Raw genomic sequence first — 14629 nt, forward strand, 5'->3', positions numbered from 1 at the left:
TCTCGTTATCCTGCCTGGTGCTCAGCATCACGGTGCATACTGTATTTGAGTGGGGGTATTCATGTTGAAACTGTGTCATGCTCATAAGAGGCAACTGATGGGACCGGGTGGTCAGACTCGTTGATTTGCATGTCATTGTATCCAAATAGCATAGATCGAAGCTCATGAATCACTGGACTGTCTGGTCCAGACTGCCGTCAAACTGTGGAGTGTGGCATTAAACAAACAAACATTGCATTTGAGCGGACAAGCACTTTAAATGTGATATTAGTCTGGACTAGTACAAACAGCCATACACCTGTACACAAGATCATCAGTTTTCAACACCTCCAATCAAGCAGCATCAGTACATCAAATAGTACTGCAAGTCATTTTTTTTATCAAGTAAATCAACTGCATAGGGAGTTTAACGGTTCAGAAATCCATTCAGACTCTCCAGATGAGGGAAACTGATATACCTGGTAGTTCACCTACATTGAGAACAGCCAATCAAACTTTCATAGACAGAGGGATTACAACACGTGGGTATCGAATATCCTTTTTTCTTCCTGTTCTCCAACAATGTTTGAATGAGATGGGAAGACTTTACTTACTAATACTGGAATCACATGTTTCAAGTCGAGGGGGGACAGTCTTACTGCTGTGAACCTGCCTACATGCAATGAAGTCTATGTAGGTAGGGATACAGCAGTAGGGCTAGTATGCTCTACTCAAAACCAGATTCCTGTGATAAATAATACAACATAGCTCAACACCAACATGTTTTATTGGAGCCTCGAACGTAGTCTATGTATCAAGTTTACTTTGGTTGCCTGTTAGAAGTTCATCTGATCTTCAACATGTGTTTGCTACACCTCAGGTGGACATATTGCATCACCATGATACTCCTTAGTATCTTGGATATATTCACTGTTGGTTCTTTATTATTAATTCAAATATATGCCCACAGTACATAATAATCAAAAAAGACACTCAACACGTTCAAGGGAAAGGGAAACAAAAAACAAAACAAATTCTATGAGTACAGTTTAACAGCATCTCTTGAAGCATGACAGCTACTTGCAGTTACTAAGCCAGATGTTCTGATGCCAGCCAGGACATCCTAGAGGTTGACGAGGCAGGTTACAGGTTCTATATTACAGTGTTCAATAAGAGAAATCGCCCTTCCAAGTTCATTCAGCAACAACCATTCATCTATGTAAAACCGTTCATTCCCCTAAATTCACAACATCAAGCTGTTCCTGAAAGACAAAAGAAACACCCAAAGTTAAAAAATATATATTAAATGGGCTTCGGGGAGCTCTTGGTGAACTTTGTCACTCTGCAAATAATTCAACAAGGTGTAATAACGCTATCCTGTTAACAGTGTAATGTACAATCATGAATGTCCAGTTGCAAATTGTCACTTATGACTGACTGTAATTTATTCCTAAAACAACTTGACACCTTAGATTCTTTAAATCAGTTGGCAAGTGTGTTTTGGAATGTACAAAAGGCTAGCAAAGTATTATGTCTGGTGAGTCGAAGCTGTCAGCAGCCATTAAATTAGTTCACTCACTCATACACTTGAGTCCAATGGCTAAAGATTATGGGAAGTGCTTGAGGTCTTCTATGACATTTGAGACTAGCTAAATATTTTAACATGAGGTTATGACAAAGATTTACGCTTAAGTTGAAACACCTGTCTTATAAAGCTGTCCTGAAGCTATCCAGCAGATACTATAAGTAATCACTATCAAAGTAATATTTAATCCCTAAGAAATGTGTGTCCTGTCGATAATTGTAATGAAAGCCACACATACTTTATCATGAATTTAACCTAAATATCAAAGTTCCCATCTCACCATTTTGTAGCTTGCACTGCCTGAGTGCTTCATTGAATCCAAAACACAGAGAGAGGTCGGACTGGTTGTTGGCACAGTCAAGGAACTGCTTCAGTTCCACCTGGCAGGGTCCAGCTGACTGCTGCTGCTGCTGCTGCTGCTGATATAAAGGCTGGGGGGTCTCCTGCTGGGGGGCAGGAGCATTGCCTCCTCCCATCCCTCCTGTCATGGCTGCCCCAATGGTGTGACCCTGTTCAGCAAAACAGTAGAAATCCGGGTATAAGTACTGTTGCATTGTGTATTTATGAATGAGACTGATATCCAAAAGAATACAGCATGTAGCAGGGTCTCTTCTAGATTACACTTGTCCTTTCCCATAATTTTTAGAAATATTTACAGGGTTAGAAACTAGTTTTTGTCCACTAGTCCTTATAATGATAACATATAGCAAAACCCTTAAAATGGGCCAATTCCTACTAGTCCTTAGGAAACCTTTACTATTGGGCAGTTTGGTAAGGACTACAGGAATAGTGCCAATTATATGACCAGCATATGTTACTGGGGAGTAATTCTAATCCGGAACCTCAACAGGGTTTCTTTATTCTTCATAAACATTGAAATACTTCATATCCAGCAGTGTCAGAAGTCCAGAGTATCATGACACCTCAGTTTTATTACTGTTATTTACATGACAAGACACAGGACAGAATGCTCTAAACATGCTAAATGTACAATATTTCTATTCTCATAATCATAATAATCAGTGATTTTCTTGGCTGGAGACAAAATACAACATTTTCATTATTTTTAGATGTGTGACAGGAGATTCTTCTACATCATTACATATTTGGAAAAGAGGCATTCTGTTTCCTAGAATTGGAAAAATCTGAAAGCCTGATCATTCCTAGTCCATCATTCCAGGTGGAAGGCCATGCTCCAAAGTGCCCATCTCCAGGCTGGGTCCAGACGTTATATAAACAGTGCAGTGTGAAATGTCGACACTGTCCTCGTGTAATCAGGGTAGTCTTCAATCTCATTCAAATCTGATCTCAGTTCTCACTACCGCAAAACAAAGATCTGAGGACATCTTATCACAGGTCACGTCAGAACGACCTTTTGCAAACTTTTCCCGACCAATTCAATGACTAACAAGAAGTCTCCATTAGCCAATCAGAAAGCAGCTTTAATGGGCACTAGTTCGAAACAGGCGACATCCATTCAAGACTATGCTTGAAAAATATGTTGACAAAGTTCTCAATTTAAGAACAAACTGAACAAAACATTCTAGAATGTCTAATATATGGTCAAGATTGTATGGCAGAGCTCTTCCCCATTCGGAACACCCTGTGTTAACCTTTTCAAGTTTGCATGATTAGAAAACACATTCCAACTGTTACTTTCCTGATCTGGTAAGCCATGCTCTGATGTGACCTGTATTGGGATGTCCTCAGATCTTTGTTTAGCAGTAGCGAGAACTAAGATATAACTTTAATGAGATTGGGTAATCTTTAACTGTCATATTGATTACGTCATAAAGTAATGGAATTTAAACTTGCTAAGACTGCCAATTTACCAGACCCTGGTCCCCACTATTTAATCTCTTGTTGATGGCTTTTTTGACCAAATATCTTATAAATCTAATCAATTCCAAGTTCCAAATTAACATACATTCCCTAGTTCAAGACAAGTAAAATTCAGTAAGGACTGGTGACATTTCCTTGTTGGCTTACACATGTATCACAGAAGTAGATGCATGTCTGTAGATCATTTTTGTCGACATGTGAAATCCCTGAATCCATGACAGTAGTTATTAACAATGAATCTCACCACTGCAGACCCAACAGCAACTCCAGCAGCAGTTGTGGCCATCTGTGCCATGAGACCTGGCTGGCGGGGTTGTGCGTGGACTGGGGCAGGTGGGGGAGGAGCATGGTGCTGAGCTGGAACCTGCGACACCGGGCGCCGGGGAGCCGGAGAGCTGCAACAAGTAGTTGAAACATTAAGATGTGCTAGAACATTTAAATGATGCATTTATCAGTTTTGTTATGTTTTTTTTTTTCAAAATGCATTTTAGCAGTATTTGATCATTGACAGGACAATGTTATATTCTTTATATAGGATATATGTGTGTGTTCATAAAAAAGAGTGATATAGATTTTGATAATAACCTTTTTAGTACACTGCTTTTCAATTCGTTAATTTCCTAGAGTCCGTTCTATTTATCATATTAATCTTGGCGAAGATTTACCCAACAGGGTACTGCACAGAAAGTGATACAGTTCAAGATAATGGAGGATGGAAAGATGATGACATCCCACCAAATGACTGCTACACGAATTGTGAAACCAAGTGTGGAGCAACGTACAACGGGGGTCTTGACAATGACTTGATTTTCATTTTGTGTTCAACTGAAGGATAAACCAAAATTCTAAATATACTGGTGACTCAATTCAATTCAAAGACCATCACTCTTGCATAAAACATTTGCGTCTTACTCAACACGACCGATAACTCCTGTTTCACCAGATACTTGCGAAAAGGTCACCTTGTGAAAAGTCATATATGTTCACAAACAATCCATGTACACCATTTCTTCAATGTTCCGTGAAAAAATATACAATCACAAAATACATGTCCACTTCTCACTTACCTCATACGTCCTCTGCGCGGCATAGTGGTGATGGAGGAGAAATGCACTGACTTACGATGATTGAGTTCGAGAACGCACGGTACTTCCGTTACATAAACCACACTAATCCGAGCTGGCGATCTAACAATTTTCTGATTGGTCGAATTTCTCTCGTCAAACTACAAACTGGTTCTACTGTGTTGATACCCAAAGCTTTACACGCTCCGGCGCAGTGGTGACTTAGCATAACGCTATGCTGGTCGCATGGAACCCTGGGAAGGAGAGTGGCAAGCTTAGTGCGACTTTCTAGTATAGGTAGACAGGAACCCGGTCTATACAAACTACAGATACACTGTTCCTGTCGCCTGATAAGACACAACTGTGGACCATATCAGTCTTACGAAAGAGCGATGCAGTATACATATACGTATCCAAACGAGTATTCCCGTTAAACAGTCACATTGTGTTTGTTTCTCATGAAGGTCTAGGTACAAAGATAGTTAATATGTAGTTTATCATTCCAAATCCCTATACATCATTGGGGAACTGGTCATTTAATATATGGTGACAGTGAAAGAAGGGGAGGGGTAGAACCTCCTCCTCCGCTGGGAGCCAATAATAAAATATCATCAGCATATAATATAATACCAATATTGGTATGCGGAGGATAAACTGCAAAATATGTTAAGCGTTGTCAATGAATGGTGTCAAAAGTGGAGACATGCGGTTATTCCCACAAAAACTAAGATTGTTCATTTTAGGCCTACTATTCAATTGGTGAAACTCTTTTGAAGAATAGTGACAATTATAAATATCTTGGTTTGTTGCTCAACTAACATATGGACTTTAAGTTCACAGTTAATGAACTGGCTAAATCGGCAAGTCGAGATTTTGGTGTTTTGTGTACAAAATATTTTTTTATGCAATATGGTGCTTCCATCTGGGGGTTGTATGAACATAAAAGGTTAAACACATTGCAAAACAAAGCATGTTAAACGTTTCTGGGCCTAAGACGTAATGCGTCAAATGTTGCCACCAGAGAAGACATGGGTTGGAAATCATGTGTCACTAAGCAACGTATAGAAGTATTTCGTTTATTCTTCCGCCTTAACAGTATGGAAATTACAAGATTGTCCCGTGTCATTCATGCTTGGTCAAGTAAAAGAGGGCGCTCATGGGAAAAGGATGTTTACAAGCTAGCTAGAAACTTCAACGTCGTCGACACGTGGTCAGTTCACTCTCATTAAGCAAACATTATTTCAAATGGGTGAAACTGTAATTCTGACAGTATGTGTGTGCGCGTGCGTGTGTCTGCATGTGTATATGTGTTCAACGAATTTCATAACGGACACACACACACCCCAACCCTCCAGCGGACTAACATCTACGTTGTCAAATAATCTTAATAAACTAGAATAAAAAGGAGCCCGGAGACTCTGATACCGCAGTAATAGAAACTTGCATGGGTTGTATTGGATATGTATTCAGGGTCTTCATGACTACAAAGTCCAGCAGTTAAATTGGAGTAACGAAAGGAGGGGAGCTGGGAGAAGCGCTCGTACATTCCTAGACTAACATTTAGTCTGTGAAATGAACATATCGTACATAAAAAAACAGTTGTTCAGTTATCTTAATAAAAATATAATAAAAAGGAGCCCAGTGACTCTCTTCATTTTCAGATACTGCAGTGATCTAGACTTGCCAAACATTATAGACTTGCATGGGCTATTTTTGATATATATTTGTATCAGGGTCTGTAAGACAGACTAGTACATTCCGCACATCAGCCTTCTATCGATCTGCTCCCGAATCGGTAATACTGTACCCAACTTTTGGCTTTCGGAGGATGACTGAATCCCGGTGAACGCTTAGAGGGGTGTTCATGCTATTGTCTTTCCACACTACTGAACTGATTTCAACATCATTTCAAGTAAGAATAAACATATGTCATTAAAAACATTGACATAATAACACCTCACTACAACCATCACATGTTGAATATGAACGTCAAAATACCATGCCTCGTTTCTGACTTTCATAATCAGTGTATGTTGTTTACTCCGCAGACGACACAGTTCCGCCTGTACCACGGGGGCATGGCCAGGCAAACCCCTCGCCAGGATAATGAGCATCGACCGGAGTATGATGACACACAATCAGGACCATTCGATCCCCATTTCAGTCCGCTCTTATGACAAACATGACGTACTGGGGACCTCTTCTGACTAGGTATGTCCGTTGTCAACTAATGTGAGAAATAAATAGATGAACCGGTCAGGCACATAGGAATATATCAATTTTACATGCTTATGTAATGATTTGCAAATATTTCGACTTCGCACTAAGTGCATTTCATTTCACTCCCTAGTGAGGTGGCCCACCTTTGGTTGCTGGTGATCTATAGCCCATTTTTATATTGTATTGTTGATTGAAATTGTATTCATTTAAACGTTCTCAACTAGTTTTAAAATCGAAACTGTGATATTCTAGTTATTCTACTGTCTTTCACTGACAGGTTTCTATCTCCATATACATCTATGTATTATGTGTCAGTTTTCGTCACGATATGGCTGAAATATTGTCGATGTGACGTTAAATTTTAACTCACTCACTCAATCATGTCACTCCAACCGACTCTTTTAGTACAAACACGTATCGATTTAAACTCTCAACGTTTGCAACTGCACGATTTGTATATTTATCTTGAGAGTTTAGTACGAAAAGTTGCTTATATAGCTATATAGAGCAAACATTAACCCGGATAATCGCCTGACAAGGGCACCCTAATTGGGGCAGGGCATGTGCGACAAACGTGTATGTGTAAACAGAGACCATATAATAGACCTATTTGGTCTCTGGTGTAAAGAAAAAATAAATAAAATAAATAAAATTCCTTGTCACTTTTATGTCCAACTTTTAAATGCCTATAAAGACTCTCACCAGATATTCTAGTCCATTGTTTCATAAATAACGTGCATTTGGGTATAACTGTCCGTGAATAAACATTGCGTTTTACTGATTAAATATAAGCTTCAAACGCAATCAGTTCTTTGGTACATAGTATTTGGGATCCTATGACTTAACTGACCAATCACAATGCTCGACACAACCTAACAAGCACCTGTTGTTGTCATCTGCTATGGCACGTGTAAACAATGTTGCTATTTGTTCGCGATATATTGATTATTTAATGCTTAAGGTTAAATTAACAGCTCGGAATTGTGAAAGGATATATTGATTTTGCAATCTTAAACAATAAAAGAACGTTGTTAATGTAATCAATGCCATAGAAAATTATGCAATCTGGTTTAAGTTACACCAGCCAGACTTGGGACCTGGCGTATCCCACGGCTTCCCTAGCAACCTCTACTTGGCTGAATGAACCTTGACTGACACGCACATAGCGGTTTCCACATTCATTAAACACAATAGAAAGAATAACGAGCTTTTGGGGCCATAGCGGGGTACACTTTGTAGTTAAGCATACGCGAGGCGTCCTTTGCATGACAAGGCCCGATTGGTTCTGGAGAAGCTGACACAGGATCTGGCGAGATACGGTGGATCCTTCGTTGAGGAATGGTGTACGCCAGTAACTCGTCTTGCGTGAACACTGGGGCGTGTGGTGCGATCAGCTGAATTAATGATTAGAACGTTTATCGAATCATTTGATGTGCTTATCTGCCATTCGCGCCTGGCGGACAGGAATCATGTGAGTGATTACCGGTACTTGAATTATTTAGACTGATTAAGCCAGTCACTTAGTTGTAAACTGTTGCCTGACAGATGCTGATCAACAGATAAAGGCGATATATATACAGATCCAAAAGCAAGGGCTTCATCTATTGACAGTTTCATTATTTCATATGATGTGATTTACCAGTGACATATTATTTATCACACTGAAAACGATAAGGTTATATTATCATCACAGAAAGTGACATAATTATCATAATTTTTTCTCTCTCTTTTTCAGATGAAAGCATATTTCTAGTTATTACCAGACCTAATTAACCATGGAGTCTGTGACTGCTTCAAAGAGAAGTTGTGATCACAGTGGTAAACCAAATATTCGTGACACAAAAAGTGCACCAAGTGAGTCTGTTCGTGGCACTAAGGAACTGCATGTTGTGGAAGAGGAGGATGAGGGATACGAGGGGGAAGACGAGTTTCGGGAGGATGGTATAGACACTGTTAAACCACAGAATGAAAACGTGAAGCTGGGTGGTCAAGAAGATCGACCTGCAACTGCTGAGAGTGGTCCAAAGTCTGTGAGAATGCCAGGAAGTCGTGTGGAGAGTGTGTGTTCAAGGTATGGAAGCTCAACAAAACTTGACAGCCGCCCCAGTACTGGGACTAGAGTGACAAGTGCACAAGGGGGACGTAGGGTGAGTTGTACACTTGACAGAGGTTTCATAACATTTAGATCACAATCTCTTGTTTTCCATTGTTGTCCCCAGGAAGACATATTAGCATGACCCTTAATGAAATAAGTTTAGGGACATTTCTAGTTAATTTTGCATTTCATTTTTCTACCAATTGCAAATTTACTATTAAACCATTACAAATTTCTTCAGTCATGTCACAAGTAAGGTTAGGGTTGTTTAAAGCCATGGCAAGGTCTTCAAAGTCTTCAAAGTGTTTTTGTACCCTGCCTTACATGCTACTGTACAATGAGATGGTTTCATGTCATTTCGTATCGTTGTAGCTTTGTATTCCAGTAGATTCATAGCCTTCAGACGGTCACAGACCGTTTCATACCTGGGGTTCAGTGTAACCACTTGCTGGTTTGTTCATTGTGTGTGTGTTTGCTTGATAGATAATGCTGTGTGATTCGTCAGTTAAAAAAGTCAATCAGCACACACAGGCAATATACATGTTGTGCATTTATTCAGAAAGAACAATATGTAAACTGTTCAATCAAGAGGTAAAAGTAATATCTCAAAATCCCTCCCCACATTTTATGGATAACAACTTCTTTAATACTGTGAAAAGCTCAGTATTAAAGAAGTTGTTATCCATAAAATTGTGTCTACCTTGTCATCCGTCAACTTCTAACTAATGCCTATCAAACAATTTAAGAATGTCACAATCAATAAATGCTCAACAATTATCGGTGAGAAACATCATTATAAAACCTGGAACTAGGCGGTATGAATGAGTTCCAACATTGGCAGTCGTAGTTGACATCCAGAAGGAAGGGGTTGATACTGCGAATGTAAAACATGGGAGATGTGGCTTAATATTTTATTTACTCCACTATTCTACTCTACTGCTCATAAATACTGCCGATGTCTTGGGAGAGGTGCCAATGATTTTACCCACCAAGTAACAGATTTTAAAGAGTTTATTTTTTCTGTGTACAGACAGGTATCTGTATCAGCTAGTGAAGTTATAAGTCAGAATACCTAAAATACATGGTCATGATGGTAGGGTCAGTCTGAATATGTCTTTGGTGATGGAGACAGCAAACCTCTGTTGGCCCTTTCTATTTATATATTCTGTATTAGGACCCCATGTGAGTTTGGAATCAGTGATGGTGCCCAGATATTTAGTATTGTCGACAAGAGCTAAAACCTCATTATCAAGAACAACTGGATTAAAACAGGAGTTTTGCCTACAAGAGCTAAAACCTCATTATCAAGAACAACTGGATTAAAACAGGAGTTTTGCCTACAAGAGCTAAAACCTCATTATCAAGAACAACTGGATGAAAACAGGAGTCATTTTGTCTGAAATCTATGACCATTTCCTTTGTTTTTTTGACTTATAAAATCAGATAATTATCCTGACATCAAAATATAAAATACAGTAAAACATTTAATGAAATGGTAAATACAGTGATTGGTGTACAAACTATATAACATGGGCAAGGTGAAACCAACTTAGAGGCCCCTGTAGAAGTTGGAACAAGAGGACTGGGACCTGGTCACAATACAAGATGTCACCCCTTTCACAATATTTGAGTTAATGCCCATGTTGTTAAGCTTTTGCATAATCATGTGGTGCTGAAAAGTATTGAAAGCTGCTGAAAAAACAACAGACAATATTCTTTAACATGATTTACTGTTATCCAGATGGCTATAAATTTTATGCAGGAGAGTCAGTGTTGTGTCCTCGACACCTGTTGGGTCTGTATGCAAATTGCAAAGGGTCCAGATAATGCTGAACTTCAAAAAATAATCTCTTGATAATGTGTGCAAGGCATTTCCTAGCTATTGAAATCAAAGCCTCAGGGTGGTTGTCATTGTGTACAGTTGGGTTTACTTTTGGGGAATAAGTAGAATGTTAGAACAGAGGAACATGATGGGAATGTAATGAAGCTTGAAAAGGTTTTCAAAATATTCCGCACAACTGCTCACTGCCTTCTTTCAATACCATACCATATAAAGTACCCTGGCCTTAAGCCATGTGTATGTTTAGTGTGATAAGGACATCATCATTAGATATGGCTATGTTATCACCCTGCTGAAGGGACTCATGTTTCAGTTTCAACATGTGAGTAGCGAAGTAGCAAAATGAGCATAAAAAGAGTCATTATTTTCATTATTACTAATTGGAGATGGAAAGACTCTGGAATATATAAAAATGGGATACAAAATGACAGAAGGGAGAGGTAACTACTGTGATACGAAATGACCTGTTACCATGGAGTGGACAGAAACCTGTAACTTCATGATGTCTGTGAACCACTTGCCCAGGAGCCTGTATTATGGGATGTCCCACCATTAATACTACATCCATACAACACTCACACTTACCACTCACACAATACTTTATATGCAGTTGCCTCCACATTCAATTACAAAATAGATCTCTTTCACTGAAATGTTCTGTGATTTTTTTACTCATATATACTTGGCAGTGTTTAACAGAATCACTTCCAACATTGTTGAGTAAATTTCCTACAAAGCCGATTCATTCTAGCAGAAGCTAATGTGTATTGACACACATGTACAGCTTGGAAGTGTTTTGTCTCAACACAATGAGACCATAGTAAGTATGCAAGCTGTATTATGAAGGCAGTGGTCAGTGTTGTCCAACTGGATAGCCCCTGGTCTGGATTAACCTCAACGGGTTAACTGGTCGACCTCCTTTGACCACCTTCACCTCAGCAGACCTGAACATAGAATTATAAGGCCTGTACATATAAGGCAGCTTACATGAGTAGTGCTTTAATTACCATTACAGCTGCATGTGGCTTTGATTGCTGCTCGTGTTGACTAAGACTATACATGGCTGTGCATGGCGTTAATTGATTAAAATGTTTGATAAGTCTTAAACTTTTCACAAGACGTCAACAAGCATGGTGATTAGCAGAGATTAGATTTCCCATATGAAATAGAACTGAGGTGAAGAATATGTGAAAAACACAACTGTGATCAACTACTGATTGTATATGTGTACTATATGACCATGTACAAGAGCCCCTGAACTGTCATGCCCCAAGTTGGTCAGCAACACATGAACAGATGATTGTGAGCGACACATGAACAGATGATTGTGAGCTACAAATGAACAGATGATTGTGAGCGACACATGAACAGATGATTGTCAGCAACACATGAACAGATGATTGTCAGCAACACATGAACAGATGATTGTTAGCGACACATGAACAGATGATTGTCAGCAACACATGAACAGATGATTGTCAGCAACACATGAACAGATGATTGTTAGCGACACATGAACAGATGATTGTGAGCGACACATGAACAGATGATTGTCAGTGACATATGAACAGATGATTGTCAGCGACATATGAACAGATGATTGTCAGTGACACATGAACAGATGATTGTTAGTGACATATGAACAGATGATCATCAGTGACATATGAACAGATGATTGTCAGCGACACATGAACAGATGATTGTCAGTGACACATGAACAGATGATTGTGAGCGACATATGAACAGATGATTGTCAGTGACATATGAACAGATGATTGTGAGCGACATATGAACAGATGATTGTCAGTGACATATGAACAGATGATTGTCAGCGACACATGAACAGATGATTGTCAGTGACACATGAACAGATGATTGTGAGCGACATATGAACAGATGATTGTTAGCGACACATGAACAGATTATTGTCAGCGACATATGAACAGATAATTGTCAGTGACACATGAACAGATGATTGTTAGCGACATATGAACAGATAATTGTCAGCGACATATGAACAGATGATTGTTAGCGACACATGAACAGATGATTGTTAGCGACACATGAACAGATGATTGTTAGCGACGCATGAACAGATGATCGTCAGTGACATATGAACAGATGATTGTTAGCGACACATGAACAGATGATTGTTAGCGACACATGAACAGATGATTGTTAGTGACACATGAACAGATGATTGTTAGTGACACATGAACAGATGATTGTTAGTGACATATGAACAGATGATTGTTAGTGACACATGAACAGATGATTATTAGTGACACATGAACAGATGATTGTTAGTGACATATGAACAGATGATTGTTAGTGACACATGAACAGATGATTGTTAGTGACACATGAACAGATGATTGTTAGTGACACATGAACAGATGATTGTTAGTGACATATGAACAGATGATTGTTAGTGACACATGAACAGATGATTGTTAGTGACACATGAACAGATGATTGTCAGTGACACATGAACAGATGATTATCAGTGACATATGAACAGATGATTGTCAGTGACATATGAACAGATGATTGTCAGCGACACATGAACAGATGATTGTCAGCGACATATGAACAGATAATTGTCAGCGACACAGGAATATAAGCGACACCTAAAATAAGTCTTAGATGATTCTATTCATAAACTGTACCTACTCATATAGCTCTTTATAACACAAGATACAATCCACCAACACATTGACCCAACACAACGAGCTGCCATTCTTTCAGCAGTCAGACAAAGGACTTGACACAAGCTTTGTCAAGACAAGGAGTGGTGGACTGTCCCAGAGACAGTTGCATGTGCCTGGTTTTGAACAAGGAGTTGTTGGGGTGGGGCACACTACCCAAGTCACAGAGTGAATATACACATGCTAACTAAGGGGGTGACTGACACATGTTGGCAGTAGACAGCCTGAAGCCAGAAGATTCTTGATCTGTCAATACCACGGTCACGTTCCTAGATTTCATCCAACTGTGTCACTTCAGGCTTTTACTCCCCTACATTGAACTGACAGGCATTGATTACGCTGAAAAATGGGAAAAACTTCAAAGTTAAACGCAACTCTATGTCTGGCTTGCTATCATATACCACGTCTAGACCTGTGACATCCTGTCCCTGGTGCTATCAGTCTATGGTTGCTGTGTGTATTGCCACCAAGGTATCATGTAACACCTCACGCCACGTTTCAATTTGGATCTCTCTTTGTTATGGATAAAATGATCAATATTGCAGACTAACAAACCTTTTACTTTTGTGTCAGATATTGTCAATTCAATAAAGTCTAGAATATATAAGTCCAGGTATAGAATCACATGTGGAAGTTGGTCAGTGTTCAGAAACAATATTCCTTGAATTGCTAATATCTGATTTAAGGACCTGTAATTTAATTGTTGTGGGGTTTTTGTGATGGGTTTAACAGTGTGATGTCATGGTGCTGTCATCAGGGTATATATTACCACCCTCAATGATAAGCAGAACATTGGGACAACATATAATTCCGTTTTTAACTTATTAATTGGTGAAAGTGTGACTAATATTTGTCTGATTTTCATAATATTAACCAGTTAATAACAAAAGTAAGGTGGCTGGAATCCAGCAGGGAGGGTCTTTGTCACACATTAATGGAGGACTACAGTCACGGAAGTTGTCTACACTCATATACAATCTCAATTATTATTGATATTTTTTTATGCGTAGTCCCACTTTCAGTTGTCAACTTCTTTGTGAGATATTTATTGTTGTTCCCATCAATCAATTTCATTGATGATTGATTGCTTTCACATGTTTCAGTTTCCAACCTTTGAATGGATCCTGATTTTCAAATTATCTCAGTTCATTTGAATGAGTTTGGAAGAGTAATATAGTTAGGAATAACAGGTTGAGTGCACCTGCCAAGCCGTCAAGGCATGGCGTTGTTGCAAGCTTCTGACTGGATATCCAGGGGGCAGCCGGGGTTACAAATACCTGTCAGGGTGGTATTGGA

The 14629-nt window shown here is 39.1% G+C and overlaps 2 protein-coding genes across 5 annotated transcripts in view; one reads left to right on the plus strand and one right to left on the minus strand.

The window, feature by feature from the left end:
- Positions 1 to 748: 748 nt before the first annotated feature.
- LOC124147746 (coiled-coil-helix-coiled-coil-helix domain-containing protein 2-like) lies at positions 749 to 4634 on the minus strand. Its single transcript, XM_046518502.2, has 4 exons — positions 4474 to 4634; positions 3651 to 3801; positions 1845 to 2073; positions 749 to 1241 (listed from the first exon to the last, which is right to left on the minus strand). Exons 1-4 carry the CDS (start codon positions 4494 to 4496, stop codon positions 1231 to 1233), a joined length of 414 nt encoding a protein of 137 aa, XP_046374458.2. The 5' UTR covers positions 4497 to 4634; the 3' UTR covers positions 749 to 1230.
- Positions 4635 to 6616: 1982 nt separating this feature from the next.
- The window catches only part of LOC124147747 (leucine-rich repeat-containing protein 74B-like), a 79820-nt gene continuing 71807 nt past the window's right edge, over positions 6617 to 14629 (plus strand). For 2 of the 4 annotated variants that reach the window (XM_048381141.1, XM_048381142.1), the window contains exons 1-2: positions 7559 to 8161; positions 8426 to 8837. In XM_048381141.1, the coding sequence (XP_048237098.1) occupies positions 8466 to 8837 (372 nt within the window). In that variant the 5' untranslated portion in view covers positions 7559 to 8161; positions 8426 to 8465. Of the gene's footprint in view, positions 6682 to 7558; positions 8162 to 8425; positions 8838 to 14629 lie in introns of those variants that run through there. The other 2 variants (XM_048381140.1, XM_048381139.1) reach the window with 2 other exon arrangements.

This window comes from Haliotis rufescens, unplaced genomic scaffold (assembly GCF_023055435.1).
Source record: "Haliotis rufescens isolate VD_foot unplaced genomic scaffold, xgHalRufe1.0.p SCAF_36, whole genome shotgun sequence".
Lineage (NCBI taxonomy): Eukaryota > Metazoa > Mollusca > Gastropoda > Lepetellida > Haliotidae > Haliotis > Haliotis rufescens.

Coding starts and splice junctions, on each gene's coding strand:
- LOC124147746 (XM_046518502.2), bottom strand. CDS start 4,496: ATGCCGCGCAGAGGACGTATGAG. Junction 3,802..4,473: donor CCGCGCAGAGGACGTATGAG/GTAAGTGAGAAG, acceptor TACTTGTTGCAG/CTCTCCGGCTCCCCGGCGCC. Junction 2,074..3,650: donor TTGCTGTTGGGTCTGCAGTG/GTGAGATTCATT, acceptor TTTGCTGAACAG/GGTCACACCATTGGGGCAGC.